This window comes from Suillus plorans (genome assembly GCF_016647745.1).
Source record: "Suillus plorans strain S12 chromosome Unknown HD556scaffold_126, whole genome shotgun sequence".
Taxonomy (NCBI): Eukaryota; Fungi; Basidiomycota; class Agaricomycetes; order Boletales; family Suillaceae; genus Suillus; species Suillus plorans.
Window position 1 is genome coordinate 29,479 of NW_024537510.1, and position 23,710 is coordinate 53,188.

At 46.9% G+C, this 23,710-nt stretch overlaps 8 protein-coding genes across 8 annotated transcripts; 5 read left to right on the plus strand and 3 right to left on the minus strand.

Annotated features, from left to right (window-relative positions):
* Nucleotides 1-334: 334 nt before the first annotated feature.
* HD556DRAFT_1461201 (uncharacterized protein) lies at nucleotides 335-2,932 on the plus strand (the record flags this gene model as incomplete). Its single annotated transcript, XM_041308251.1, has 17 exons — nucleotides 335-496; nucleotides 554-608; nucleotides 668-682; nucleotides 760-786; nucleotides 840-888; nucleotides 949-1,249; nucleotides 1,303-1,429; nucleotides 1,479-1,493; nucleotides 1,553-1,575; nucleotides 1,628-1,651; nucleotides 1,700-1,779; nucleotides 1,833-1,866; nucleotides 1,919-2,048; nucleotides 2,099-2,300; nucleotides 2,354-2,447; nucleotides 2,507-2,722; nucleotides 2,783-2,932. The coding sequence occupies 17 exons, from the start codon at nucleotides 335-337 to the stop codon at nucleotides 2,930-2,932; spliced, it is 1,704 nt and encodes a 567-aa protein (XP_041152344.1).
* A 902-nt stretch (nucleotides 2,933-3,834) lies between these two features.
* On the plus strand, nucleotides 3,835-6,035 carry HD556DRAFT_176442 (uncharacterized protein). The gene is made up of 18 exons (XM_041309806.1): nucleotides 3,835-3,848; nucleotides 3,905-4,102; nucleotides 4,177-4,258; nucleotides 4,307-4,320; nucleotides 4,386-4,494; nucleotides 4,559-4,576; nucleotides 4,629-4,654; nucleotides 4,715-4,740; nucleotides 4,791-4,828; nucleotides 4,892-4,916; nucleotides 4,968-4,979; nucleotides 5,035-5,050; nucleotides 5,102-5,242; nucleotides 5,301-5,360; nucleotides 5,410-5,437; nucleotides 5,489-5,546; nucleotides 5,600-5,811; nucleotides 5,859-6,035. Exons 2-18 carry the CDS (start codon nucleotides 4,014-4,016, stop codon nucleotides 5,910-5,912), a joined length of 1,008 nt encoding a protein of 335 aa, XP_041152345.1. The 5' UTR covers nucleotides 3,835-3,848; nucleotides 3,905-4,013; the 3' UTR covers nucleotides 5,913-6,035.
* A 2,748-nt stretch (nucleotides 6,036-8,783) lies between these two features.
* On the plus strand, nucleotides 8,784-11,176 carry HD556DRAFT_1425404 (uncharacterized protein). Its single transcript, XM_041304608.1, has 18 exons — nucleotides 8,784-8,889; nucleotides 8,955-9,178; nucleotides 9,235-9,322; nucleotides 9,380-9,393; nucleotides 9,449-9,557; nucleotides 9,617-9,634; nucleotides 9,687-9,712; nucleotides 9,771-9,796; nucleotides 9,847-9,884; nucleotides 9,946-9,970; nucleotides 10,025-10,036; nucleotides 10,086-10,101; nucleotides 10,154-10,297; nucleotides 10,352-10,411; nucleotides 10,461-10,488; nucleotides 10,538-10,595; nucleotides 10,651-10,868; nucleotides 10,921-11,176. Exons 2-18 carry the CDS (start codon nucleotides 9,099-9,101, stop codon nucleotides 10,972-10,974), a joined length of 1,014 nt encoding a protein of 337 aa, XP_041152346.1. The 5' UTR covers nucleotides 8,784-8,889; nucleotides 8,955-9,098; the 3' UTR covers nucleotides 10,975-11,176.
* Nucleotides 11,177-11,915: 739 nt separating this feature from the next.
* On the minus strand, nucleotides 11,916-13,128 carry HD556DRAFT_1314717 (uncharacterized protein; the record flags this gene model as incomplete). Its single annotated transcript, XM_041300989.1, has 2 exons — nucleotides 11,916-12,835; nucleotides 12,903-13,128. 2 exons carry the CDS (start codon nucleotides 13,126-13,128, stop codon nucleotides 11,916-11,918), a joined length of 1,146 nt encoding a protein of 381 aa, XP_041152347.1.
* Nucleotides 13,129-13,292: 164 nt separating this feature from the next.
* On the plus strand, nucleotides 13,293-14,494 carry HD556DRAFT_177008 (uncharacterized protein). Its single transcript, XM_041309808.1, has 3 exons — nucleotides 13,293-13,475; nucleotides 13,673-13,919; nucleotides 13,978-14,494. Exons 1-3 carry the CDS (start codon nucleotides 13,351-13,353, stop codon nucleotides 14,374-14,376), a joined length of 771 nt encoding a protein of 256 aa, XP_041152348.1. The 5' UTR covers nucleotides 13,293-13,350; the 3' UTR covers nucleotides 14,377-14,494.
* Nucleotides 14,495-15,644: 1,150 nt separating this feature from the next.
* Nucleotides 15,645-18,026, plus strand: HD556DRAFT_176969 (phosphoribosyltransferase-like protein). Its single transcript, XM_041309807.1, has 9 exons — nucleotides 15,645-15,799; nucleotides 15,865-16,089; nucleotides 16,143-16,228; nucleotides 16,282-16,657; nucleotides 16,717-16,940; nucleotides 16,990-17,114; nucleotides 17,170-17,243; nucleotides 17,292-17,391; nucleotides 17,445-18,026. Coding segments are annotated over exons 1-9 (1,623 nt in total). The 5' UTR covers nucleotides 15,645-15,798; the 3' UTR covers nucleotides 17,857-18,026.
* A 170-nt stretch (nucleotides 18,027-18,196) lies between these two features.
* HD556DRAFT_1451316 (RNA polymerase II transcription factor SIII subunit A-domain-containing protein) lies at nucleotides 18,197-19,455 on the minus strand (the record flags this gene model as incomplete). The annotated part of the gene is made up of 7 exons (XM_041307936.1): nucleotides 18,197-18,681; nucleotides 18,734-18,875; nucleotides 18,928-19,028; nucleotides 19,082-19,103; nucleotides 19,157-19,260; nucleotides 19,319-19,339; nucleotides 19,395-19,455. 7 exons carry the CDS (start codon nucleotides 19,453-19,455, stop codon nucleotides 18,197-18,199), a joined length of 936 nt encoding a protein of 311 aa, XP_041152350.1.
* A 706-nt stretch (nucleotides 19,456-20,161) lies between these two features.
* Nucleotides 20,162-22,413, minus strand: HD556DRAFT_1314721 (uncharacterized protein; the record flags this gene model as incomplete). Its single annotated transcript, XM_041300990.1, has 15 exons — nucleotides 20,162-20,368; nucleotides 20,397-20,435; nucleotides 20,616-20,857; nucleotides 20,900-21,036; nucleotides 21,200-21,340; nucleotides 21,391-21,406; nucleotides 21,460-21,471; nucleotides 21,529-21,553; nucleotides 21,610-21,697; nucleotides 21,798-21,820; nucleotides 21,856-21,873; nucleotides 21,935-22,043; nucleotides 22,092-22,105; nucleotides 22,161-22,242; nucleotides 22,319-22,413. The coding sequence occupies 15 exons, from the start codon at nucleotides 22,411-22,413 to the stop codon at nucleotides 20,162-20,164; spliced, it is 1,248 nt and encodes a 415-aa protein (XP_041152351.1).
* Nucleotides 22,414-23,710: the final 1,297 nt, after the last annotated feature.

Genomic DNA, 23,710 nt, shown 5'->3' on the forward strand with positions numbered 1-23,710 from the left:
CTTACCTCATCCGTACTTACTTGCTCGCTAAACATTCGTTTCTCGCTCGCATGAAACTTTTACCTACCCAGTACTTCTTTTTACGAAACAAGGAGAAAGTAGTACAATTGTGAGTCAAATTTGAATACGTTGCAACTAGCCAACGTGCTTGTTCTCTGGCCAGCTGGCTGGGGTGACAATTCGGACACCGTTCCTAATCTAAACTGACACCACTAAAAAAACTGAGATCCTGCCGGACAAGTCACACGAAGTACTTGGCATCCCGTAAGTCATAAACCGTCAGCACCCATCTTCCTTCCTGCTCTCTGTATACCCATATTCTGCAAGCCCTTCCATGTCTGAAATTTATGGTCCGAGTCTCGATACGTCTGTTCCCGATGACCTTACTTTACCTCAGTTCATCCTCGACTCGTCCCATCCATTAAGACCCATCCGACCGAGCCATGTGCCATGGTTCATCGAGGATGCCGGTGGCAGAGGTGTTGGACATGAAGAGGTGTGTTGGGTACTAGTTCACAGCCATGACGTCAGCAATATTGACTGTGCGCTCAAGGTCCGTGCAAGAACTTATGGACTCGCGAATGGCCTGAGTCTGCGGTTTCGTGTCAGTGAGTTCCGTCAAAAGCGTCATGATCCGTAAGAGCCTCTTTTGACAATTTCATTTTAGAGGAGAATGATCTAGGTGTGTGCTTGCAACGTGTACTTAGGCGCCTCGGGCCATACCATAGAACGTCGAGACTCATGTTGGCTGTGCCTTAGTGCTCATTTTCAGCCCAAACCACATTGGTATTTAAGCGCTAGTCGTTTCTGGACATGTACTCACTGCTTATTGTATATAGACTATGCGGCGGCCATATGGGCAACACATCGGCTAGGTGGTGTCGTGTCGTATGTTATGCACGCTTTCTTCGAACCGCCCATCTGATCACCACCGGACTTCTATCGCAGATGCGCAAATCCAGCGAATAACACCAGCGAATTGCTATATCAGCTTAAGGTGGTCAACGCGTCTTTGATTATCGCGCATTCCTCTTTTTTGCACACTGCACTGGGTGCTGCTCAGGCTGCCGGTTTGCCATCCGAGCGCGTCATCACTTTCGACGAGTCGAATCAGATATCGGTAGATGCTCTGATTCAGCAGGGGCTGCGGAGTGAGCCAAATTTCGTTGAGCGGAGGCTGCGGAAAGGAGAGGCAAAAACGAAAGTCGCATTCCTCAGTTTTTCGAGTGGCACGACGGGAAAACCGAAGGTGTGTCAAGTCTTGGGCTGATGGATGAGGCCTCATACCTATGGTCGCGATAGGCCGTTGCAATACCACATTATGCTCCCATCGTGAACGTAATTCAGATGGCCCAGCAACAGAAGGTCAACGAGAACTATGCCCCTTGGGAAGAACGGAGGTATCGGCCAGGGGATGTAGTCGCAGGAGGTGCGCCTTTATAGACATGATGTGACGTTGCTGACCCTCTCTTGTAAAGTTCTACCTTTCTTCCGTACGTGACCTCTTTCCATTGTATATCGTCCAACAAACTGAAGTATGTGACTTTTCTAGATATTTATGGCCTGGTAGTTGTAGTAAGTTGGATTTCTACGACCCGATCATATAGCTCAAACGCGGTCACCTTAGATTAACTTCATGACGTTTTGTGGTGTGAGTTTCCTTGATTCCTTACCATCTCTCTTTCTCAACTCCGTGCAGTTATCAGTTGTAGTAATGCCCAAGTTCAACTTCACGGAGTTTCTAGAGAGTATTGTGAGACATCGTATAAGCCATCTTCTGTGAGTCGCCACCATTACCATGACTTATCATAGGAATCCTAATTTTCACACAGACTTGTACCACCTCAAGTCGTGTTGTTTTGCAAGGTTAGCGTTGACGTTTGCGGTAACTGGTTACTCTTCCTGATACTCCTGGCAGCACCCTGCTGTGAAAAACTACAATCTAAATGGTGTCAGGCTTCTGATGTGTGGAGCTGCCCCTCTCTCTGCCTCTCTTGTTGACCAGATAGTGAAGCTTATGCCGAACGCGCAGATAGGTCAAGGTTATGGTAGGGCAGCTTTTTGACTAACATATCGTCTGTCTTTCATCATTTTTAAGGCATGACCGAGTCCGCCGCTACTATCGCAATGTTTTCCGCGGACGAAAAGCTTGGGGTTCCTGGCGGTGCCGGGCGCCTGTCACCTGGCGTCGTTGCCAAAGTTGTCAAGGACGATGGCACCCTAGCGGGATTCAACGAACCTGGAGAACTACAAGTGAAAATTCCGTCTATAGCGCTAGGATATCTGAACAATGATGAAGCGTAAGTAATCATCTATGGCATATACTGGCTTGAGCTTAGTTGCTGCTCAACAGCACGAAAGAGACCTTCGTTAATGGTTGGTTGCGTACTGGCGATGAAGTTGTTATACGCGAGGACCTTGAAGTGTTCATTGTTGATCGCCTGAAGGTATGCTGTCATACTCCCATCCTTGTATCGATTTTCGAAAAATTCAACTTTCTTTGCAGGAAATCATGAAAGTCAAAGGATTCCAAGTGGCTCCTGCAGAGCTGGAGGGCTGTCTTCACGATCATCCTGATGTTTCAGATACGTGTGTAGTGCCAATTCTCGATAGCTACAGCGGGGAGCTTCCTATGGCGTTTGTGGTACTTCATCCCAACGCAGTTAAGAGGATTGCCTTGGATCCTGCTGAAGCCCGGAGGGTTAAAGTATCCATTACAAAGGTTAGCTCGCATTCACCAACTTTATCATTTGAACCAGATCTGACTGTTGCCTTTTTTAAGCATGTGGCAGACAATAAGGTCGCGTATAAACACCTTGCTGGCGGGGTGGTATTTGTGGACGTAATTCCAAAAAACCCGAGTGGGAAGCTGTTGCGTCGTGTCCTGCGCGATCGGGCGCGTGACTTGGTACGGTCGAAGTCGAAGCTGTGATTGGATTGTTACTATCATCGTATGTATCGTGGTTGACGTGTTTGCGTGATCTCATTGGTGTTCTATATCCAGTGTGCATTGCTTTTCACATCCAGGGTCCCCTCGAATTAGTAACGTCCTTTTCGCGAGATTCGAATGGCCATTACATTTTGTGACATATACTAAATTTGTAATAGCGGAGGGGTTTCCCGGTGGCGGTGTCGACTGGATACACACTCCGCTTTAAATATTATACAGTGTGATACTGACTCAAGTGATACTGCAGCGATCCCTCTCATCTATGTCATACTTTGAGATTTCTTCATCCAAATCGCTAAGTTTGCGATCACCCAACACCAGGCCAACTGGCCAGCGTAGCACCTTCGACCAAATTTAACCCTATCTTGCTACCTAATAATGTCAGACAGATACCTTGGCATCACCGCGTTACGCGTACAGGTAATTGTAATCATTAACAAACCACGACGATCGGCCATCAGGAAAACCCACAGCCAAACGTGGCTCCTCGGGCGCGACAACCATCGAATCAGTCACTGGGACTCGTTGTCCAATGTGGCTTTAAACGGTACGGAGTTGAACCCTGCCGTGTTTTTACCACGTGGTACTTGCTAGCACGTTGATGAAGGACTCTACTAGTAATTGACTCACCTAGTGACCATACTACATCTTGTGGCTGTTACCCAACCCAGCTGACAGAGAGCTCGTGGTGCGCCACAAATTATACTTTGATGTGGCTGCTCCTATCTGCTCCAATGTTCGACCTGTGCAATGTGGCCTAATCTCAGAATCCTTTCAGTACTAGTCTCGGACTTAGAATCACAGGACCGTGATGTCATGCTAGCCCGATGGCCGATACGACAGGTGAACGCGTACCCTCGGTTTATCTGCATCAAAAGGAACAATGCGAGCGCGCATCGCAAGTCTTTTTTTAAATCCAGTTGTCCATCAGACATGATTAAGACATCTACGCAGGATTCGCCACATTCGTAAGACCCCGGGTGGCAATGCATTAGCTTCACGATTATACTTAATACCGTAACCTACCAGTAGAGTTTAGACGCTTTGCAGATTACAACTCACAATGTCTTCCTCGGGGCAGGACCTCACACCACAGATTGACATCGGGAAGACGTTCGGGGCACTTTTTATTGGGGTTACCATTGCAGCAGTGTTCGTAAACGATTTGCTCATTATGCAGTCAAAGCTGTGCATTTCCTGCCGTCCTGACTTATTTTGCGGAACAGTCTCTTTGGTTTAAGCAACGTTCAAGCTTTCATCTACTTTCTGACGCATGCGGGCACAGGGGTGACATTTTATAAGCTGGCTGTACGTGTATACCACTTTCTATTAGTTCTGTTCTAAACTTCATGTCAGGTCATCTGGCTCTGGTAGGCATTCATTCGAGTTGCCATTTCCGAGCGGGTCAAGATTGTGGAGTTCTTTGAAACCTTAGGATACTCGATGCTCTGCACCTGATGTTGATCGGCCATTGTGTCTACTACTATCTAGTAATCAACTATGCAAACGTCAGTGCGCTTACGGAAATTGTATGGAGTTTTAAAGTGAGTTCTTATTGCAGTCCTCCGTGCAGTTCCGTAGTACTATGATATTGATGGGCTTATGCAGCTTCAGATAATAATTGAGGTGTGTTATATTTGTTAAGCTCTGCGGTGCACCTCAGTCATGCACTCTATAGTTTGTGATTGTCTATGGGGTACATCTGTAAGTTTGATGTGCAGAATGTGATGTGCAACTTATAATCCACACATTCTTGTAACATAGCATGTATGTTTATCGCATATGGATATGTATGTGTCTCCCTATCAATGGATTTCTACGACTGATGCAATATACCTAGTCAGCAAGGACCGATCAAGAACCCTCCCTATCATAGTAGTAAGTTTGCAATTGTTATAGGTTCTACAGCATTTCAGTCTGTTGATTCCGAGTCGTCGCCAGGGCCTAATCGAAATTTCACTCTCAGGTAAGTCTGTTAGCTGGAAATGCTGTTTGTTCAATCTCAAAATCCCTTCAGGTGTTGCTATCGGTAATTGTCTAAACGATGCTCTTGTTGTTAGCTCATCATTTTAACCCAATGTCAGCCCTTATATGGGCCTTGTGAGTGAAACTGTGTACTCCCTAGCTACACGAAGTGCTGATAGTGGGCAGATACCAGTGTCACGTATTCTCGGATCTGGTTAAAATCGAGTGGTGGACATTCATGACTTTGGGCACGATTACTTTTGTCGACTTCGTTATCGCATCATCACTATGTTACCTCCTGTCTACCTCTCGTACTGGATTTTCTAGGTAAGAAACGATCCATTCATCACCCGGCCCTGAGATACTACTAACGCGAAATACACAGCACCGATTCCTTCATAACGAAGCTCATGGTTTACATTATTAATACCGGCAGTCTGACGAGGTATTCCTTCTTCCAGACCATCCCATATCTTGACTCATATTTCATGCAGCATGTGTTCAACGGCAGCTATGATTACAGTAAGCTTCGAGAAATTGCGTTGTCCGTCTCTTCTCTGAGGGTGTCTACAGTGCGCAGTCATGCCGCGCAACTTCATCTTCCTCGCTATTGAAATTTTATTGGCTGACGGTATGATCAAAACCTTTTCCTAGAATTGTGCTGACCGGCAGTCCTGTTTCAAGTATATATCAACTCGTTCCTCGCACTCCTGAATGCACGATACTATACGCAGGTCAACGCAGACACGACCAATCCTTACCTCCCCAACCCCCACGAGGTCTACCGCCCGGATCTGCACATCAGGGCGTCGGAAAATGAGGAGCTCCAGGCATCCCGACAAAACGTGTTTAAACATCCCGACGATGAAACTGTGCATCCCTCTCGATTTGTCAAGGTCGGTGCTAGTTCTTATGTCATTGAAGACTTAATGACACGTTTTAGCCACAGCAGTCGACTGCGATGTCAACGGATGTGAATACCTTCTCGTCTGTGTGATGGATGAGATGTAGTATGGTCTATCCGCGCACGAGATAGGGGTCATAGCCTGGATATTGCGAGCTCTTATAAAACGGTACACAGTGGCGAGGAACTCGAGGAATGTAGTCCACTATATCAGTATCTGCAGGTTGGATACATTACTACCAGCTTAGATTATATCTATCAGGTCTCTAAGTAGAAGCAGTTGTTCTACTAGCGACTCTTCATGGCAGGGAGTGGCGGGTGTAATATTATGTAGTTTGGATGGAAGAAGTCGTTCATTCAATTCTCTCAGGTTTAAAACACTCATGTTCAAACCAGTATCTTCCTCCGACTAACGTTCATCGATCTAGCTTGCTCGTCGCTTCCTACTTTCTTGAATCCACTTTCGTGCCACTAGTTTTTATCTTGCAACATTGCATAATTTGCCCTTCTCAACTGTTATGGCAGCCCCACTGCTCTAGACGCATGATCTAGACTCTATAATCAATCCCGTCCTTTCCCATAGATTGAGAAGCATCGACGTCCCGTCGAGAATATCACGCTACGCTCGTGTGGCCGACTCTTGATAAAGATGAGGGAAGAGTAGAGAAAGTGAAACAGAGCTTTAAGTTATCAAGTGCACCTGTAACGTACCAGTAAGGCATCCATCACGATGTACATACAACAAATACATTGATCTGAGTCGTGCAGTTGTAGCGTTGCGACTGCAAATCTACGAAGTCTGCCAAGCGGCGTTCAACGATCTGTAGGATTCCATCCTAGTTTTGTAACATAGTAGATCAAGCTCAGTACCTATCAGATACCTTAGCGTGGCACGATCCTTACTATGTAACGATCCCCCGGAAGAATCAAGAACCTCAAAAGATGGTCGAGATTGATTTTGCAGGGAACGGATTCTTTCGATTATGAAATTCGATCAACGAGGATGATCAGTGGTAGTAAGTAGTAGCGACGCATACTTCATAGTTATTTTTGAAAATCTGTCATAGGATTTTGACAGTCAATTGTTTGCTGGTCCTCCATCCAGATCTTCATCCCGCAGATAAGACGTACACCTGCAAGACGAAGATCTGGTAAAAGGAAGCCATCGGGAGCAGACACGTCTCCTGATGCTCAATGATCTACTTGGAGTTGGAAAAACTATGTATAGATGTTGAAGAGTTTACCGAATACCTGGCCCTAGACCTCTCCAAATCCAAGAGATCAAACAAATGTGGATCGTGATTTCAATCCACTGTCAGAAATGAACATGCGTGGACTGATTACCAGACTTTGGTGATGATCATTCTCCTGACGGGGACATCATATGGCCCTCGAACTTCGAACAATGGTGTGGACAAGTACATAATTGGGGGAGTTGGTCGATGGAGGAAGGAGAAAACGGGGAATGGCTAGACCCGTATTACAGTAAAGTGTCGATCTTTTTCGCGCAAAGTGAAGTTACTTTGCTTAGGTGGTTGAAAACACAAGTCGACTTTAGTGGATGTGTCTGAGATGGTTACAATGACATGATTGGTGCATCATGGCATTGCAAGGCACTGGTAACGAAAATGATGATGGACGGATCTTCACCAGAACAAGGAAAACGGATAACATAGCTAGCAGGCTTCTGAACACGGTCACAAACAGTTTGAAGATTTGATGACATCGAGGTCAAACATAGGCCGGAAGAAACTTCTGAAGGTGAGAGCAGGTGCTGCTCCCCGTCGAACGTTGTTGCCACCATCGAGATAGTCCATCGTACAGAAAGATGCACGTGGCGCCAATTGCGAACCTGAGTGCTTCATCTATACAGCACTTAGCATAAAACAAACACGAAGGTACCGCATGGAACGAACCTTAAAAATGGCTTGAACGAATAGATAGCTGACTTCCTCGACTCCGATCCAAACGCCCGCTGATTGCTGGTGATTTGAGCGTAAGGTTTGTCGTGGGTGATACTCAAGGGTTTTCTGCAACATATTCGCATGCTCACCAGCGACATTAGATACCCACAAGGATGTCTTGCACATTTTAGAATCACACCCGCAACTTATACAGTTCGGAAGTTCTCTCACATACATGTTGCGCGATCTGCATACTTGAGACCTCCAGCGCCGAGGTGTCTTCCCAGACCAGTAAGATGCAAGAGACACTAGTGATCATGCCCCGCAGGCCGATGCAAGGCCATACCGCTCAGGTACAAGGTGTTGTGCACCTGCCTGACGGATGACGCATCCTCACAAGTTCGGTGGATGGCTCACTCCGAATACAAGACTTGGAAGGCGGCACAACTGACGAAATGAAGGGGATAAGGAAGCAGGAGTGTGCAAAATGGTATTGTCTCCAAACAGCAAGACAGTTGCCAGTAGAAGTGACGATGGAAAGTGAAGTTGTGGGATGTTGGGACAGGAAAGGTCGTTGCAAAATGGATAAGACACGCTGAACGTATGTCGTCAGCGTGCTGGAGTGTGGATGGTAATCGAGTTGGGAACGGATCCTACGGGAGGGCAAGAGTGTGGGATGTCAAGCTTTCAAGAGCGGCAAAACAATCAAGACTGAGCACAAGGATGTGTATGCTTAGTCGCCCGACGCGCCCAAACAAAAACTTTTTGCGACGGGAGGACTCATGACACAACGTCAAGTTTCAACCACCGAAAACCTATGGTACAGCTCATAATATTGATCATCGTTAGCATGAACATGAGTCCCAGTGGAAATCGACAAGAAGCAGGCCAACATATCCGTGAAGATAAAGCACGAATGGATCAGAGGTCGATTTTCTCGCCGCGTTTCAACTTTCGGGGTCTTTGGAAGAAACCGTTCGACGGAGGCGGGCCGAGATGCTCCGCGTGTGCATGAGGAACAATCATAAATTTATATCACTGCGGAAATTGAATTCGAGCAACCGGATCAATCAATGAAAATTCAGTGTCAACTACATGTGTAACATGTTCTGTGTTCAATCAATGTCCAATGCAATGGCAGTGGTATGCATATGGTACCAACTCAAGTAAGTAATTCTTTTTGATGAACTTAAGAGCGTCCCTCATGATACACGTTTCATCCTCATCGTAGAAGATGTACCTCCACCATGGTTCATCAGCACCAAAACCCGACATTCATCACAGAAAAAATGCTAACTACATTTTCCGTGCTGTGGAATATATAACATGGTGGAACACTGTGTTACTGGTTGACTTGGCCTAGTCAAAAATACCAATGGCTTCGCAAGACCTCATCCCACATCAACTCACGAGCACGTTCGGGGTGCTGTTTATCGGGGTTATCCTCGCAGCAATGTAAGTAAATTGTTCATTCATTCAGTCAAAGTCGAATGTTTCCTCTCACGAAACAGTCTCTTTGGTGTCACCAATGTCCAAGCTTTCATCTACATTCGGACGCATAGCCACGGTGGTACAGGGATAACATTTTACAAGCTGGTCGTACGTCTATGCTGCCTCCCTGTCGGTTTCTGTTGTTGATACTTGATGCTATTTTAGGTCATATGCTTTTGGTAAGCGTTGCGATTGTCGAGCACGTCGAGATAACACCACACCCCAAACTTTTAGGATACTCGATGCTCTGCATCTGGCCCTAATCGTCCATTGCGTGTATTTTTATTTAGTGATCAACCACGCGAACATCAGTGCGCTCACAGAAATCGTATGGAGTGCCAAAGTGAGTTACTACTTCTTCCCTGAGCCTCTACTATGTATCATATTGATATGCTTCTGCAGCTGCAGGCAGTAGTCGCTGTAAGTTATACGTCCTAAGCCCTATGCTTCACCTCCCACATGCACTCCACAGGCTTCCAGCATCTTTGCGGTGCATCTGTGAGTTCGATGTAGAGTGTTATATGCAGTATTCACTCAATGCTTTCTGAATCCGTAGTCTATATGTTCATCGCATATGGACAGGTATTTCCTCTCTATCAACAGATGTGTTATGACTTATGCAGTGGACCTAGTTAGCAAGGGTCGATCGAAAGTTCTGGCGATCATAGTGGTAGGTTTGCTATCGATTCCTTAATCAAGACTTATGTTTCATTCTGTTGATCCGCCACTAGGGCATCGCCGTCATCCTAACTTTAGGTGAGTCCCGTTACCTGGTAATGCTCTTCGCTCAATCTCTGAGTATTTTTTCAGGTTTTACCATCGGTGAGAGTTATTTGATACTATTGTTGCTTCATCATTTAACACAATGAAGTCATTATTTGGTTCATGTGAGTGAGACATCGGACTCCCCAACCGTTCTTAAGTGCTGATAGTGAGAAGGTATCTGAAAGTCCACGCAACCGCCGATTTGGTCAAAATAGAGTGGGCAATATACGTTTATCTGGGCCCTGTTGCCGTAGTCGATATCCTCATCGCATCATCATTGTATTATCTCCTCGCTACATCCCGTACTGGGTTCCCAAGGCGAGTTACAGTCCATATACTGTCAGGTCTGAAATACTGACATATAGTACTTAGAACGGACTTATTTATATCAAAGCTCATGGTTTATATCATCAATACAGGCTGTCTGACGAGGTATTCCTCATTCCAGCCTACCCCATACTTTGACTCATATTTCATCCAGTATGTGTTCAATGGCTGCTATCATTACGGTGAGCTCACACCTCTTGTTCTGCCTATCTTCTCTCTGACTGTCTACAGTGTGCAGTGATATCGGAGAACTTCGTATTTGAAGCTGTCGAATTTTTAATGTTTAAACGTATGGTCAAAGAATTCCTCGACGAGGAGGATCACACTGACTCATGGTATCATAGTATATATTAACTCGTTCATCGTACTTATGAACGCGGGATACTACGCGGAGCCCAACGCAGACGCAATGCATTCCTCCGAATGCCATGTGCGCTATGACATCTACCGCCCGAGATTGCGCGTTGGGACGTCGCAGGACGAGGAACAGGCATCTCAGAAGAGCATGTTCAATCGTCCAGATGAAGTGTTGCATATCACTCGACCTGTTCAGGCTGTCATGGTCAGTGGTTGCACCACTCTTGACAGAATAGGACTGATGTCATTTGCTTTAGCCGCGGCGGCCGATTGAGGTGACAATGGAAATGAATTCTCTCTCTTCAGCATGATTCGGATCGATTGCGTGGACCATTGTTTCCATATCTTGCGAGATGAGTGGGGCCGGCTAATGACTCGAACTTTTTGGTAGTGTCCACTAGTGCGCCCACAATCGACGTTGGTGCGATCAATTTTACTAAGTAGGCTAGTCTATCAAATTTGTAAAATGATATCTCCACACCGCGGCACGGGCGCTGCAACCTTATGTCAGTGTATTTGAATTGATGAGGTCGGACCTCGAACACATACTGAGGTCTACGAACGAACGCATCAGGAACCCGGATATTCGCACATGCAACGATCAGAGACATAGCCAGGAAGTCCGACGGTTGACCGTGTCTCATGAATACAAGCATACAAGATGCGTCTTATCTCGAGTCCATGCACTGCAGCGTACACCGCCCGTATATAGCCTCTTGATCCGATTTTTTTTGGGAAAGATAGACAAAAAGAGGTCCCAACTAAGCACAGGCCAGCTATTAATTGTCCACGGAAAGATGGCTTTATTAAATTTCGGTGTCCGATGACCGGATTTACGTACTTTTCCATCGTATCAATGATGAACGTTTGAACTAGCGGACTCGTCTTCATTGATAGTATCTCTCCGTTGCATCGAAGCCATGTTGTTGTCTATGGACCAGCGCGTACAGGTGATCATCAGTATCAGATAGATTGTGATTGTGGCAGCTAGAGAAATAACCAGGCCCTAAATTTTATCTATATTCAAGCAGTACATCTGGTATACAATGTATCCATGAAATCCTGGGCAATAATAGCGGCATCGTGTAGAACGCTGAGGTACGTAGGGAATACTGTGAGTAAACAAGCGGTATAAATACGAGCAGAACACCAAAAAATACGAGCGCAGGATATAGCATGTCAACCATCATAGACAAGGGCCAAACAAACATGTATTGACAGCAAGCGCGCCTGCTCCTTCAGATTCCCAAACCTACTTCCTCGTGGGAAATCCATCATCGTACTCGACTTGCTGATCGACTGTGATTTGAACGCCCAACCCATTGCGCGCACGGGGTATACCACTATCAACATCCTCCCCAATGATTGGAAGTACAGCCTTGGTTTCCTCGCGAGGGGTGACACTGCTTTTGTCAGCATCCCATTCTCCTCCCTCTTTACGAGCGGCCACGGCTACGGTGGCATCACGCATATCACCGAGTGTGAATGTGTGGTTAACCCCTCTTGGTCTATTCCCTGAGCCAGAGAGCGAGTGGGTATTGGCTCCTGATGAGGAAGCAGCGTGGGAAGAAATAGAGAAGGTGCCACCGTTGGTAAGGTCCCCTCTAACAGATAGGATGATACGCATAGACATTGTTGTTGTAAGCACAGCTGCCATGCTGGTGACAATCGTCTTGATGGGGTCGGTTGGACCCGTGGGTGTCATGATGAAGTAGAAGAAGACGTTGATGAGGTTTACAAGGAGAATGGCACCGTACAGGTTCAAGCCATCACGAAGCATGAGACGCCAGTAAGATACACGCCTGGTTTCGAGCGTTTTAATGCTGCGTAGAGAAGCGAGGACGAAGCTGGTAGCGTAGAGCAGGGTTGGAGCTAGCCAGTAAATTCCAACCCAGCTTGCGTTATTCAAGGGACCAGCGATGCATCCCTGGCCATCTTCAAGATGGACAGAGCGGTAGAACCCGCAGCAAAGGGCAGTGACGATAATCTGCACAGCGTATAATCCCCACATAGTTGCGCGAACATTTTGAACGTGGTCATAGATAGCCGATATGCGCATGACATGTACAGCGGATGCAACAGCCATGAGAATTGCCGTACAAATTGGCTCGTAAGGCCAGAAGGCGACGCAGTCCGTGTCTTGTATGACTGTCGTACTAAAGAACATTACACCTGTAACCGCGTTTCAGGTTAACGCCCGAGGTCTCACGATAAGACGGGCTTAGAGAGGGAAATGCACCTGTTACAACAAAATCCGCTAGGACCCAAAATTGCATGAAGTAATACATGAACTTCAAAGCTGGCCATTTTGGCAGACGTCCCAGCCTGTAGGACCTGGGAGTGAGAACGAGGGCATCCCAGGCCAAGACAGTGAGCGTGCAGACGAAGAAATACTTTTGAGCCGACAGATGAGGCGGAAGATCCAATGAAGGAGGGAGGGTCGGGGTTGTCGTGTTCGTCGACATGGTAGATGGGAAGAAGGAAAGGTAATGAGCGCTAGATCTACATGGCTCAATAGCAGCGATTTTATTCGCATAGGGAGGCAGTTCCATCAGTTACTCATTATATAAGCAGAATCTTGATCCCAAGATTTTGGTGCACAGGGTCCTCCCACGGTAATTTATAAAGTGGCCGTAAGTAACGGTAACGAACCTTACCGTTCCATCCGACGAGCTCGCATAATCTTAATGTCTTCTTCACCGTCGCTGTCATCCTCGACGCCTACTCTTACTAGCTCAATTGATCAGCCGACTAGTCAAGCCTCCAGCACTGGAGGTAACCAACCGCCATCTACATCGACCACGCTATATCTGTATGTGTTGCCAGATCCCACATAAGCGTCATAGGCTAACACAGGCTCCATCATCCCATGCACTGCATTCTGAACGTTTCATCTCGCATTCGCAAAACGTTTCTCTCCCCTTCTTCGTTTTGATCTCCTATTTCATATATTTCCTCGATACGTTACGTGCGGGTCCTTGTAACAATATCGATGAACTCTACAACCAGCTTCACGTTCCTCGCCACCCTTTTCGTCCTCCTGCTCATCTCCGCCTCTATTATATTCCGCTCCTTCCTCGTGCGCCGTCGCTTTCGTCGGCGTGTTGAAGACGCTTTGGCACAAGGAATCTATATTGACCTACAACCCACAGCACTCGGTCTTACTTCACGGTACATCGGAGAGAAACCCAGCGTACATGAAGCGTGGGTTGAACAGGATGTCTCACGGGAGAAATCCCAGTGGCAAGCCATCATGGTCTGTTTCAAGCCATGTAGTCATTTGGCAGGACTTGGCTGATACTTTCCCTCAACAGCCTGTGGCGGTTCTTCTAACACACAGGGTCGAACCTACTGCGGAATCACAATTACCTCATGAATCCATACAGCAACAGCGACCCTCGTTCCTCGCGCGCTTCAAGCGACACTCCACATCTCCTGACCCACATCCAGCCACAATTCTTCGACACTCTGCTTCCTCAGATGACTCCGCGTCCGTCTGTGTCCTGATCTCCATGCCTGACCCTTTCTCCCCAATGCGCTTTAAGAACTCATCGGAAGATTCGGCCACGTCGCAACTAAGTGACGGTACTAAAGATCCGAACCTGGGCGTAACCACAGGGAGGATTAACGATGAGGAAGGCGTCCCAAACGTTGTTTTTGGGGTGGCCGAACTTCCTGTGCTTGGTGGCTGGACGGAGGCAACAATGGCGTAATATTTTCGGTTATACACTTCCCTGGTATGACAGACACGAATAGGGTGGTAATATGATATATCGATCGGTGTGGACCTGTTTAACTAATCTTGGCCCTATATCAAGTACTGTATTCTTGTTTTGTAACACTTACTACCACTTACCCACACCATGATACTCACCATCCTAGTATGCATGCAGTATAGTTAGGTAGGAACGACGCTGCAGGAATGTCCCGACTAACCCTTGCGGTTTCGCTAAGACATAATGTCAACGCTATGAAGGCATCCGTACCTGTTGCAACCTTGTGTGTCGCATAACCCTGTCACTTGAGTACCGTGCCTTTGTACATGGAAGCCTTGTACCTCGAGTGTACCGATGCCATCATTACACGGCCTCACATCGTGTACGGCATGAAATATTATTTTAATTGACCATATCATGATATCTACCCAGTGCCAGACCTAATACAACTCTAATTGTCATCCATCCATGCCAAGGCATCCAACTCGCACCGCCAACTCGCACCGCCATCTGGCATCATATCAGCCAGATCCCTCGAACTCCGAGTCTCACACTGTTCGAACCCTCCGGTTATCTATCATGACCCAGCGTGGCCCCTGATATCGGTGAATCTTTGAATTAAGAAGGCGGCGAATCGTTCTCGCGCTGATCCTGTGTCCTCCATGGTTGATTTGTTCTATGCAGTGTGGAGTCTATCGCCGCCCCAATGATTCGGGGTACCTGCTAGTGTGATCAAGTAAAAATAGAACTTGAGAGAATCACTGTCTTTCTTCGCGATGAGAAAAAGAGATAGATGAAACAAAGTACTTATCTCGAAGTGGACCTTTTAGTGCGCCAGGTGAGATGTGTCGCACAAAGATCAGTACTGATGGTCCAGAACTTCCATAGTAGTTCGCAGAGTTCCGAGTCACAAAGTCCTCTACAGGATGGGACCGATGGCCCGATGCTTGAGTGGGAAATGATGCCGCCAGGTAGGCATATTTCATGTAACCGCAATTTCAACTTATCCCCTCGAGACAGGCTGATTCCGCCGTTAAGGCTGAAGGAACACAGTTTCCTTCATCATGGATCGGAGTCTTGGACATATCCAAGGATGCCGTTGGTTGTGTAGAAAATTTAGAAAATGCCGAGAGACCTTGAAGATGAGCTGTGGACTAGACCACCACGTGTGATCGATACTACGCTGGATAGAAGCAGGAGATATCACATGGGCAACATGAACACCTGAGCGCTGAGCCTTGTAGCTGTGGAGACCACGCTGGCGTTGTCAGACTGCGGACATGGAGTCAATACAAACAATGACCAAGTTGCACGTGCACCGGGCCGTCGCTTTTTCTTTCTTCTTGCTCTTCCATAAACTGTAATCTCCAAGCTCGCTGTCTTCCTACTCTCTCTTCCTCCACCCGGACCGCGTCCGCGAGTGAGTTTCGTTTCTTGATCGTGCTGAATCTCGATGCTAGACCCTCTGACAGGTCTCCGATTTAGTGTGTGGTATTCTAGGGTTACTGCTCCATGATCCATCGGTTGATGCAGCACCAGAGATTTCTGAAGCTCTCTCCTTGCTGCAGCACAGGGGACAGGATGCATGTGGCATCGTAACGTGTGGACCTAAGGGCCGATTCTTCCAGTGCAAAGCCAACGGCATGGTCCGGGATGTCTTAGATGAGAAAGCTATCGCAAAATTGATCGGAGGTATGGGGGTTGGCCATGGTAAGCCTTCCCAGTTATGCGATCCTGTCAACTATTATAATACCACACTGTAGTTCGTTATCCAACTGCTGGTAGCTCGGACCACGCCGAAGCACAACCGTTCTACGTCAATTCACCATATGGTATTGTATTCGCCCACGTGAGTCTGTCTTTTAAGTTTCTTCCTTAGAGTCGACTGAAGGTGATGCTTAGAACGGAAACCTCATAGACAGCCCATCACTCTTGCAATATATGGACGCCACCGCACATAGACATATAAACACTTCATCTGATTCCGAACTTTTGCTCAACCTTTTCGCCGACAATCTCCAGAAGACAGGCAAATTTCGTATCAACGAAGACGATATTTTCACTGCTATAGGAGGCCTTATGAGGCAGTGCACAGGAGCATATGCGTGTGTTGCAATGCTCGCTGGCTTCGGGGTTATTGCATTCAGGGATCCAAATGGCATAAGACCAGTCGGAATGGCTTCCAGGAAAACCGACACTGGGAGAGACTACCTCTTTGCAAGCGAGAGCATCGTCGCTGATGCTTTGGGCTTTAGTGGATGGGAGGATGTGAAGCCCGGTAGGTACTTGTTCCCATCGTCAGCTGCAGCTATTGATGGGTTGTATTGGCGGTACTAGGCGAAGCAGTGATCATCACTCGGTCAGGGGTTTCCAGGAAACACGTTGGAGCTCATGCGACCTTTGCACCAGATATCTTTGAATTTGTCTACTTCGCTCGCCCTGATTCTGTGCTTGACGGCATCAGCGTTTACCGCAGTCGAATGGCTATGGGCGACGCACTTGCTATCGAAGTTGACAAGGTTTTGAAGGAACGTGGCATCACAGTGGATGTCGTCATCCCAGTCAGTCGTTTCCGCTGTCTACGATTGTTTGGTCTAAGATGTTTTGCAGGTTCCTGATACATCTCGTGTTGCAGCTTTGAATCTCGCTCAGAAGCTCAAGTTGCCTTACCGAGAGGGCTTCATTAAGAATCGCTATGTCGGCAGGACATTCATTATGCCAGGTCAACAAATGAGGTAATACGCATGGGTTACCATAAACACGAATGAGTGATGCCGAGACTTTTTACAGACGGAAGAATGTTAGGAGGAAATTAAACGCAATGGCGCTGGAGTTTTCCGGGAAGAATGTTCTCCTTGTTGATGGTAAGATTAGAACAGCTGGAACCCAACATCTCGTAACACATGTTCTAGATTCCATCGTTCGCGGCACCACCTCAGAGGAGATTATCCAGATGGCGAAGGATGTCGGTGCAAAAAAGGTCATCGTCGCAAGCTGTGCCCCTCCTATACGGTAACTCCTACCAATGCCAATGAGCCTTTGCCAGATAGCTGACAAAAATTCAGGCACTCGAATGTCTATGGTATCGATATGCCTTCAAGGACAGAGCTCGTTGCATATGGACGCAACGCTGAAGAGATAGCCGAGGCTATTGGGGCAGATCTTGTTGTGTTCCAGACTCTTCCCGACCTCATCGCATCCGTGCGACAGTTCAACCCATCTATTTCGACGTTCGATTGCTCCGTATTCACAGGAGAGTATGTCACCGGTGGTGTCAATGAAGAGTATTTGCACCGATTGGAGTCACTTCGTGCGGACAACGTTAAGAACAAGGTGGCCGTGAACTCACGGGAAGGCCAAAGTGAGGGCAGTAGGGCCAATGGACTTCACAATCGGGTGAACATAGTGGCATCTGGTGGTCCAGTCAACGGCGCGGACGACACAGTTGGATTACACAACACCTGGAATATCAGTTGACAGTCACCTGGTTGCTTTTTCTTCCGTAAACATCGAGTAGACTACAATAGTTTCTTGATATTCCCTGTTTCATAGATAGATAGATAGATAGATTCTGTCGCCTAGAGAGCATTTCTGCGTGAGGAGCGGGGTTGAAGGGATGTACGTCTAACAGATGGTAATGTCAACAATATTATGGTCAATAGGAATAGAGAGGAAAGCAATTGCACTAGGCATACACTACTGAGACAGTCGTACAATCGATGTATAATAGATGATGACCCTAAGAAATAAAATGCAAGTGCGAAATGAAATCTATGAGTAGAACGTGTGCAGTGGAACGAATGGTTCAATTTGAAGGTTATCGGGTCGGCATGATGCGTGCATTACCGGTCTGTCCTGGACGCTGGGAAAGGGTGCGGTGCTTCGGCATGAATAGAGAAGCCATGGGATCCTTCTTGTTTATTGAAGGCTTAATCGGCCGCTGTTCCCCTGTGAATGGTGGCTGTACTATCGGTGAAGGTTTCAACGAGCGAGCAGAAGGAGGAGAAGCAGCCAATTTTGGAGGAGTAGCAGGGGTTAAGACCGATGGCGTGGTAGGTCGGCCAGATGACTGAAGCGGTGCGGGTGGGATAGACGGTCGTTTGTAGGTGACTGTCTTGACAGTGACCATGCTCTTGGTTGGCTCGGAAGGTCTGGGTGCTGCGGGCTTTATACCGGGTGAACTGTGCAGTGTGCGCTGTCGCTTAGGAGGAATGACACGGGCAGAGTACATGGAGCTACGGAATTTAGTGGCGTCATTCTTGGTCTTCTGGAAGAGTGTCTTGGGCTGACTCGGCGCTCCCCCTTGATACAAAGCAATTAACCACTGGAAGGAATTCAAAAAGAGGAAACATACACCCTCGAGCACGTTTTGGGGGAGGTAGGCGATCGGTAATCTTGACCTCACGTTCCTTCTTTCGTTCTTCCGCTTCCATGCGTTGACTGCGGAGCCGAGAACCCGCTTGTTCAAGCCGTTCGGCCTCTGCCTCTCGTAATAACTATTCCAATCTTTTGTCAAGAAAGTATCCAGAAATTGAAGAAAAGGCTTACGAAAAATTGCTCGCGCCAGGATTCGGGAGCCTCAGAGCCTTCTTGGAAATACTGTTCGGCTAAGAGGGGAAACGTTTTCCAACATAATCGTTGCCATATTTCTTTGGTAATGTTAGAGAGCAGTGGAGAGATCGTTGGAATCCATTGAACGTACCAGAGGTATCATTCTCAAGATACTGCAGGAGGTGGATCAGGAATGAAAGCACGATAAGCAGGAGATGGGACGAACGGGTGATGATTGTTCCAGACGAAGAAGGGTATCTGCAGAGCAACATTCCAGTACCGGCTTAATCACATCATATCGTATAGCATCGTCTCCCAAACTGCTTATGGCTGCACGAATGACCTGCATTAGTCTTGGACGATATTGTTTGACATCTTCGGCACGCACAATCTGTGTATGTAGAGAGGACTGTACAAGACGATCACTTCAGCATACAGCCGCACACGATCGATAGACAACTCACCACGCTGACAATAGGTAACCAACGTGGGCAAACGGCGAGACTGGCACTCAGCTTCGGACATTATTAGGGAAGAAATGTAGCTCGAAATGTAACTTGCTACACAGATAACGAAGGGAATGCAGACAGTATGTATTTAAGCGAGTGGATTGGTCGAGTTCAGCCTTAAAGCTTGTCCGTCGCTTCATATTAATACGTACTGCCTCAGGCCCACGCCTGTGGCGCTGTGGGTTGTTACAGCCTTTTACAGATTACCCGGTTTGGAAAGCCCCTTACTCAATTGTGATACAGGGACAATAGACATGTCCACTATTAGTAACCTAGCCTTGTGAATCGAGTATCCACATTAGGGTGGCCCTCAGAAGTTGTGGTACACGAAGCTCAAGCTGACAGTCTGTGCATACGAGGCACTGAGTAGAAGCTAGCACGATCAGAAAACTACTACAAGGGGCCAGTCAGTGTGAACCGGTATGCAGTGAATTTTTTGTTTTGTTTTGGATAACTTTTCTGAAACGATAGCATCATTAACTCTGACCACTGGCTTGCTCACACACTGCTAGGCTTTCAAACGTTCAACTCTTAATATCAATGTTTGAAACAATCCAGGCTGGTACCGACGATGTCTGCCTCCAAATTCAGGTCCAACATGATAGCAATGATGGCATTATTCCATTTCAAGTCCGGTCTGAGATTTCATGTTCTCGCAGGAGTCCTGGAGGCCTGAAGCATTCCTCGACCAAAACACTCCTGGCCGAACAATACATTCTAATCTACAGGACCCCGGTGCCCTTTCGCATCTCCCCTTTTGCAATCCTTATGAACACTTCTTCAGGGTAATGATGAATGCTTGCCTTCACAAAAAGGGCATCGACAAGAATGCCCGTGATAGGTGGAATATGAACAGAACACGACATCTCCCTCCCGCATGTATGCCTATACGACGATTCCGAAGTTCCCGGCTCGAATCCAACGTCGTCCTGCCCAAAGGAGCGAGGATCTACTGACACATCGAACTTGAAACGTTAACTGCTTGCACTCGACAGACTGATAGTTTACATTCACAGGAAACCGAAAATTTTGGGATTCTGTCTCATGACCAGATGGACGGATAATTCATTTACATGTCTATGAAAGACTCCTTCTGCACCGTCACCAAAATCGACCGGTGTGGCTGGAGCGTGTCATTAGTTCCTCATATAGCACTATAGCAACATAACTACTGACCATGGCAGCTCCCAAGGGTCGAGTGGGAGATGCCACTTCAACTTCGGGATGAGCGAGCATGCTTCTCCGAAATGATGGGAATTTCTCCTGCGACAGATCGTCCAGCCCGGGATTGGTGTCATTGGAGTCTCTCCGGGGCTCACGAAGTTCGAAAGAATTGATGGGACTTGCGTTGGATGATTGTGTGTAGTATCCCACGTTCAGAAGTGCGATGTACGAGTTGACGTAGACTTGAGATGAATCTACTGGTCAGCACGATCCTCGGAGAATGCATTGTTTCGTACGTTTGGCTATTAAAAATTGAAGGGTGAAGAAGACGAAGCTGTATGGCATCACTGCGCACTGTAGGTGACCTGAGAGCCGGGATGGAGGGTACAACGATTGGAACCTTACTATGGTGATAGATGTCAATGCACATATACTGGATAAAAGATAAGTCAAGATATGGGATGAGCTGGAAGAATTGTTACCTCGTCAGACAACCACTATTGATGGTATAAAAAATGAGCTTCGTGATCAAGCAATCCGTGCTAGAATAATCTGGTAGAATATCAGATCCTTGGAGTGAACGGAGTACTCCTTACTCAGAGCACCCAGTGCGGGAGCTAGCGAGGAGATACCATAGCGAGGATGTAATGAGCACATCCAGGAAAGTAGCTACGCCGAAAGCCATGAAAACGGTCCACCGGTTCAAAAACATTCCAGTCGGAATTTTGTGATTATATCTGTTCACCATCAGCACTTCGCTGTGTTAAGAATAACTATGTCTACTCACAATACCCAAATCAGAACTGATCGGGTTAAAATGAGCCAACGCCAAGAGTAAGTACCGTTAAACACTCACAGCTGGCAACACCTAAATAGTTTTTCAAAGTTAAAGTGAAGGGCGTTCCAATTGACAGACTGAGCTTACCTGAACCTGAGACGATGACTATGCCCTAAACGACAAAATGAGATGACAAGACTAGAATGCGACTTTCGATGGAAAACGCACCGGTATTATACGAAAAAATCTTGCGCGATCTCTGCCAACTAGATTCGCCGCATCAGTCGTGTCAAACGCATTTGTAGCGAAGAAATACCTATCCATATGCGATGACAATACAGTCTATAAACCAAGAATGACTTAGTAGAGTGTTACATACACAGTGCACATCAAATTCACATATGTATCACACTGACGATGAGAATCTGCGGGTGCATGTCTGAGACGGACCACGGAGCTTATGAAATGATTTACGTTGAACACAATCTGAAGCTGCACAAATCCAATCAACACTATAGCAGGAATTGCACGAAATGCCCAAGTAAAAACTCACTCTAAAACTCCATACAACCTCTCTGAGCGTAGGGATTTTTGCGAGGTTGGTCACCAAATAAAAATAGACGCAATGGACGACCAACGTCGTATGCGTAGCATCGAGTATCCTAAACCATCTTGACGTGCTTGCCAATGCAACTCAAAGCGACACCTACCAAAGAAACAAGACCTGATATAGCGTCAATAACAAAACTGAACTGAATAGAAGACACGCCCGGACGTACGATGAGCCTATAAAATTTTGTCCATCTACCAGCATGCGTCCGAAAGTAGATAAAAGCTTGAATGCTAGTTAGACCAAACAGCCTGATCCATGGGGTATGGTACGACAACGGGCAGTGCTCAGCTTTATCTGCGTAGTGAGCAAATGATTTTTACTAACGATGCTGTGAGGATAGACCCAATAAAGAATGCTGCGTAAATGCCCCTTGGGTCAGTGCGGATTGGTTGCGGTAGGACCTGCGTTGAGGAGGACATTCATGAATATCGCTGGCTGAATCAAATCCGACAGCAACTGTATATATTCCACGCGCACGAGGCGAGTAACAGTTTGCCATCTGCAATGTGATGGTTCTCAGGCTGGTGCTGGCAGTTCACGATACATTCGTTGGAACACGTAAAGAACACGCAGAATGAAACAGACCGAGTTATCAGGACTATCGCTTTATCCGATAGGATCGCCAGCGTACATGCCAAGAACAACATCAGAAACAGAACATTCGAACATTGACTGTGCAAATCATGATCTTACCTTCAAATAATGGGTTGACCAATACTTAGCGACCGGTCTATCCAGACACTTGCCATGTAGCAGCGTTATGCAGTGTGTGATCTTGGCAGCAAAGTCGTACCTTGATGCCTCAGGTCATGCACCTCTTGGCCGACATCTGCATTGGTTGTTGTGCCATGTATAGCTGAAGTCGTGGGGTGCTTCCGGCACTTGCGAAGTGCTACCATGCAACAGCAGAAACCTTATTTAATTTTGACATGCCTAATAGGAACCATGGCTTACGATATTTGTTCGCTGGAATCCCGCATATGCAAATCAGCGTAGTATATAGGTACGCTTGTCCGGATAAACAAACCCACGTTTTTCACTTTTAATGTATCACCAAGGAACTGGGAGCAGGAGCATGCAGCGAAGAGATTACCGCCTGCATACTAAAGTCCTTTGTCAAGAGAACAAGCGTTAGCATACCTATGGTTAGGATCAAATAAAAACAGGAATCACATCCAGGTGGTCTCCAGACTACTGCACCTCCACCGTCAAAGATCGTGGACGGCATCCACAATGCGACTTGTTTGCATAATTATGATATTCAAGTAAGTACCTGACGGTATTGTGTGAGGGCGTGCGATCAGACTCATAGAACGTGGGAAGACATACACAGTGGCGACCAATTCAGAGACGAGAAGTGGCAACTCTCACATTCAGACTTGGTGACGACCTTCCTGCTGGCAAGATAAGAGTCCAAGTGACGAAATTGAATGCAAGGTCGCCTTGTCAGATGTGACGGACTTTCCGCAATTCCGATCTAATCAGATGCCCACCTGATGAGACGAAGTGGTGAGTTTCGGGCCTCGTCGCAGGATAAGTCAAAATGTGCAGCAGGTTACTATTACGCGGGAAGTTCCGTAGGGTTGACAATGATAAAGGAATAACAACGTAGGATGATATAGAATGATAGAATATCCTGCCAATATAAACCAGTCAAATCAACAGGGAACTTCACACCTTATGGCCTAGCGAATAACAGCAGTGATCGAGACATCC

What these genes read in the sequence shown, in the direction of transcription:
- HD556DRAFT_176442 (XM_041309806.1), top strand. Translation starts at nt 4,014, where the DNA reads ATGTCTTCCTCGGGGCAGGACCTCACACCACAGATTGACATCGGGAAG. An exon ending in AATACCGGCAGTCTGACGAG is followed by an intron (nt 5,361 to 5,409) that starts GTATTCCTTCTT and finishes TATTTCATGCAG; the next exon opens with CATGTGTTCAACGGCAGCTA. An exon ending in CAACGGCAGCTATGATTACA is followed by an intron (nt 5,438 to 5,488) that starts GTAAGCTTCGAG and finishes GGGTGTCTACAG; the next exon opens with TGCGCAGTCATGCCGCGCAA.
- HD556DRAFT_1425404 (XM_041304608.1), top strand. Translation starts at nt 9,099, where the DNA reads ATGGCTTCGCAAGACCTCATCCCACATCAACTCACGAGCACGTTCGGG. An exon ending in AATACAGGCTGTCTGACGAG is followed by an intron (nt 10,412 to 10,460) that starts GTATTCCTCATT and finishes TATTTCATCCAG; the next exon opens with TATGTGTTCAATGGCTGCTA. An exon ending in GACCTGTTCAGGCTGTCATG is followed by an intron (nt 10,869 to 10,920) that starts GTCAGTGGTTGC and finishes CATTTGCTTTAG; the next exon opens with CCGCGGCGGCCGATTGAGGT.
- HD556DRAFT_177008 (XM_041309808.1), top strand. Translation starts at nt 13,351, where the DNA reads ATGTCTTCTTCACCGTCGCTGTCATCCTCGACGCCTACTCTTACTAGC. An exon ending in ACATCGACCACGCTATATCT is followed by an intron (nt 13,476 to 13,672) that starts GTATGTGTTGCC and finishes CTCTACAACCAG; the next exon opens with CTTCACGTTCCTCGCCACCC. An exon ending in CCCAGTGGCAAGCCATCATG is followed by an intron (nt 13,920 to 13,977) that starts GTCTGTTTCAAG and finishes TTCCCTCAACAG; the next exon opens with CCTGTGGCGGTTCTTCTAAC.
- HD556DRAFT_176969 (XM_041309807.1), top strand. An exon ending in AGGTATGGGGGTTGGCCATG is followed by an intron (nt 16,090 to 16,142) that starts GTAAGCCTTCCC and finishes ACCACACTGTAG; the next exon opens with TTCGTTATCCAACTGCTGGT. An exon ending in ATGCCAGGTCAACAAATGAG is followed by an intron (nt 17,115 to 17,169) that starts GTAATACGCATG and finishes GACTTTTTACAG; the next exon opens with ACGGAAGAATGTTAGGAGGA.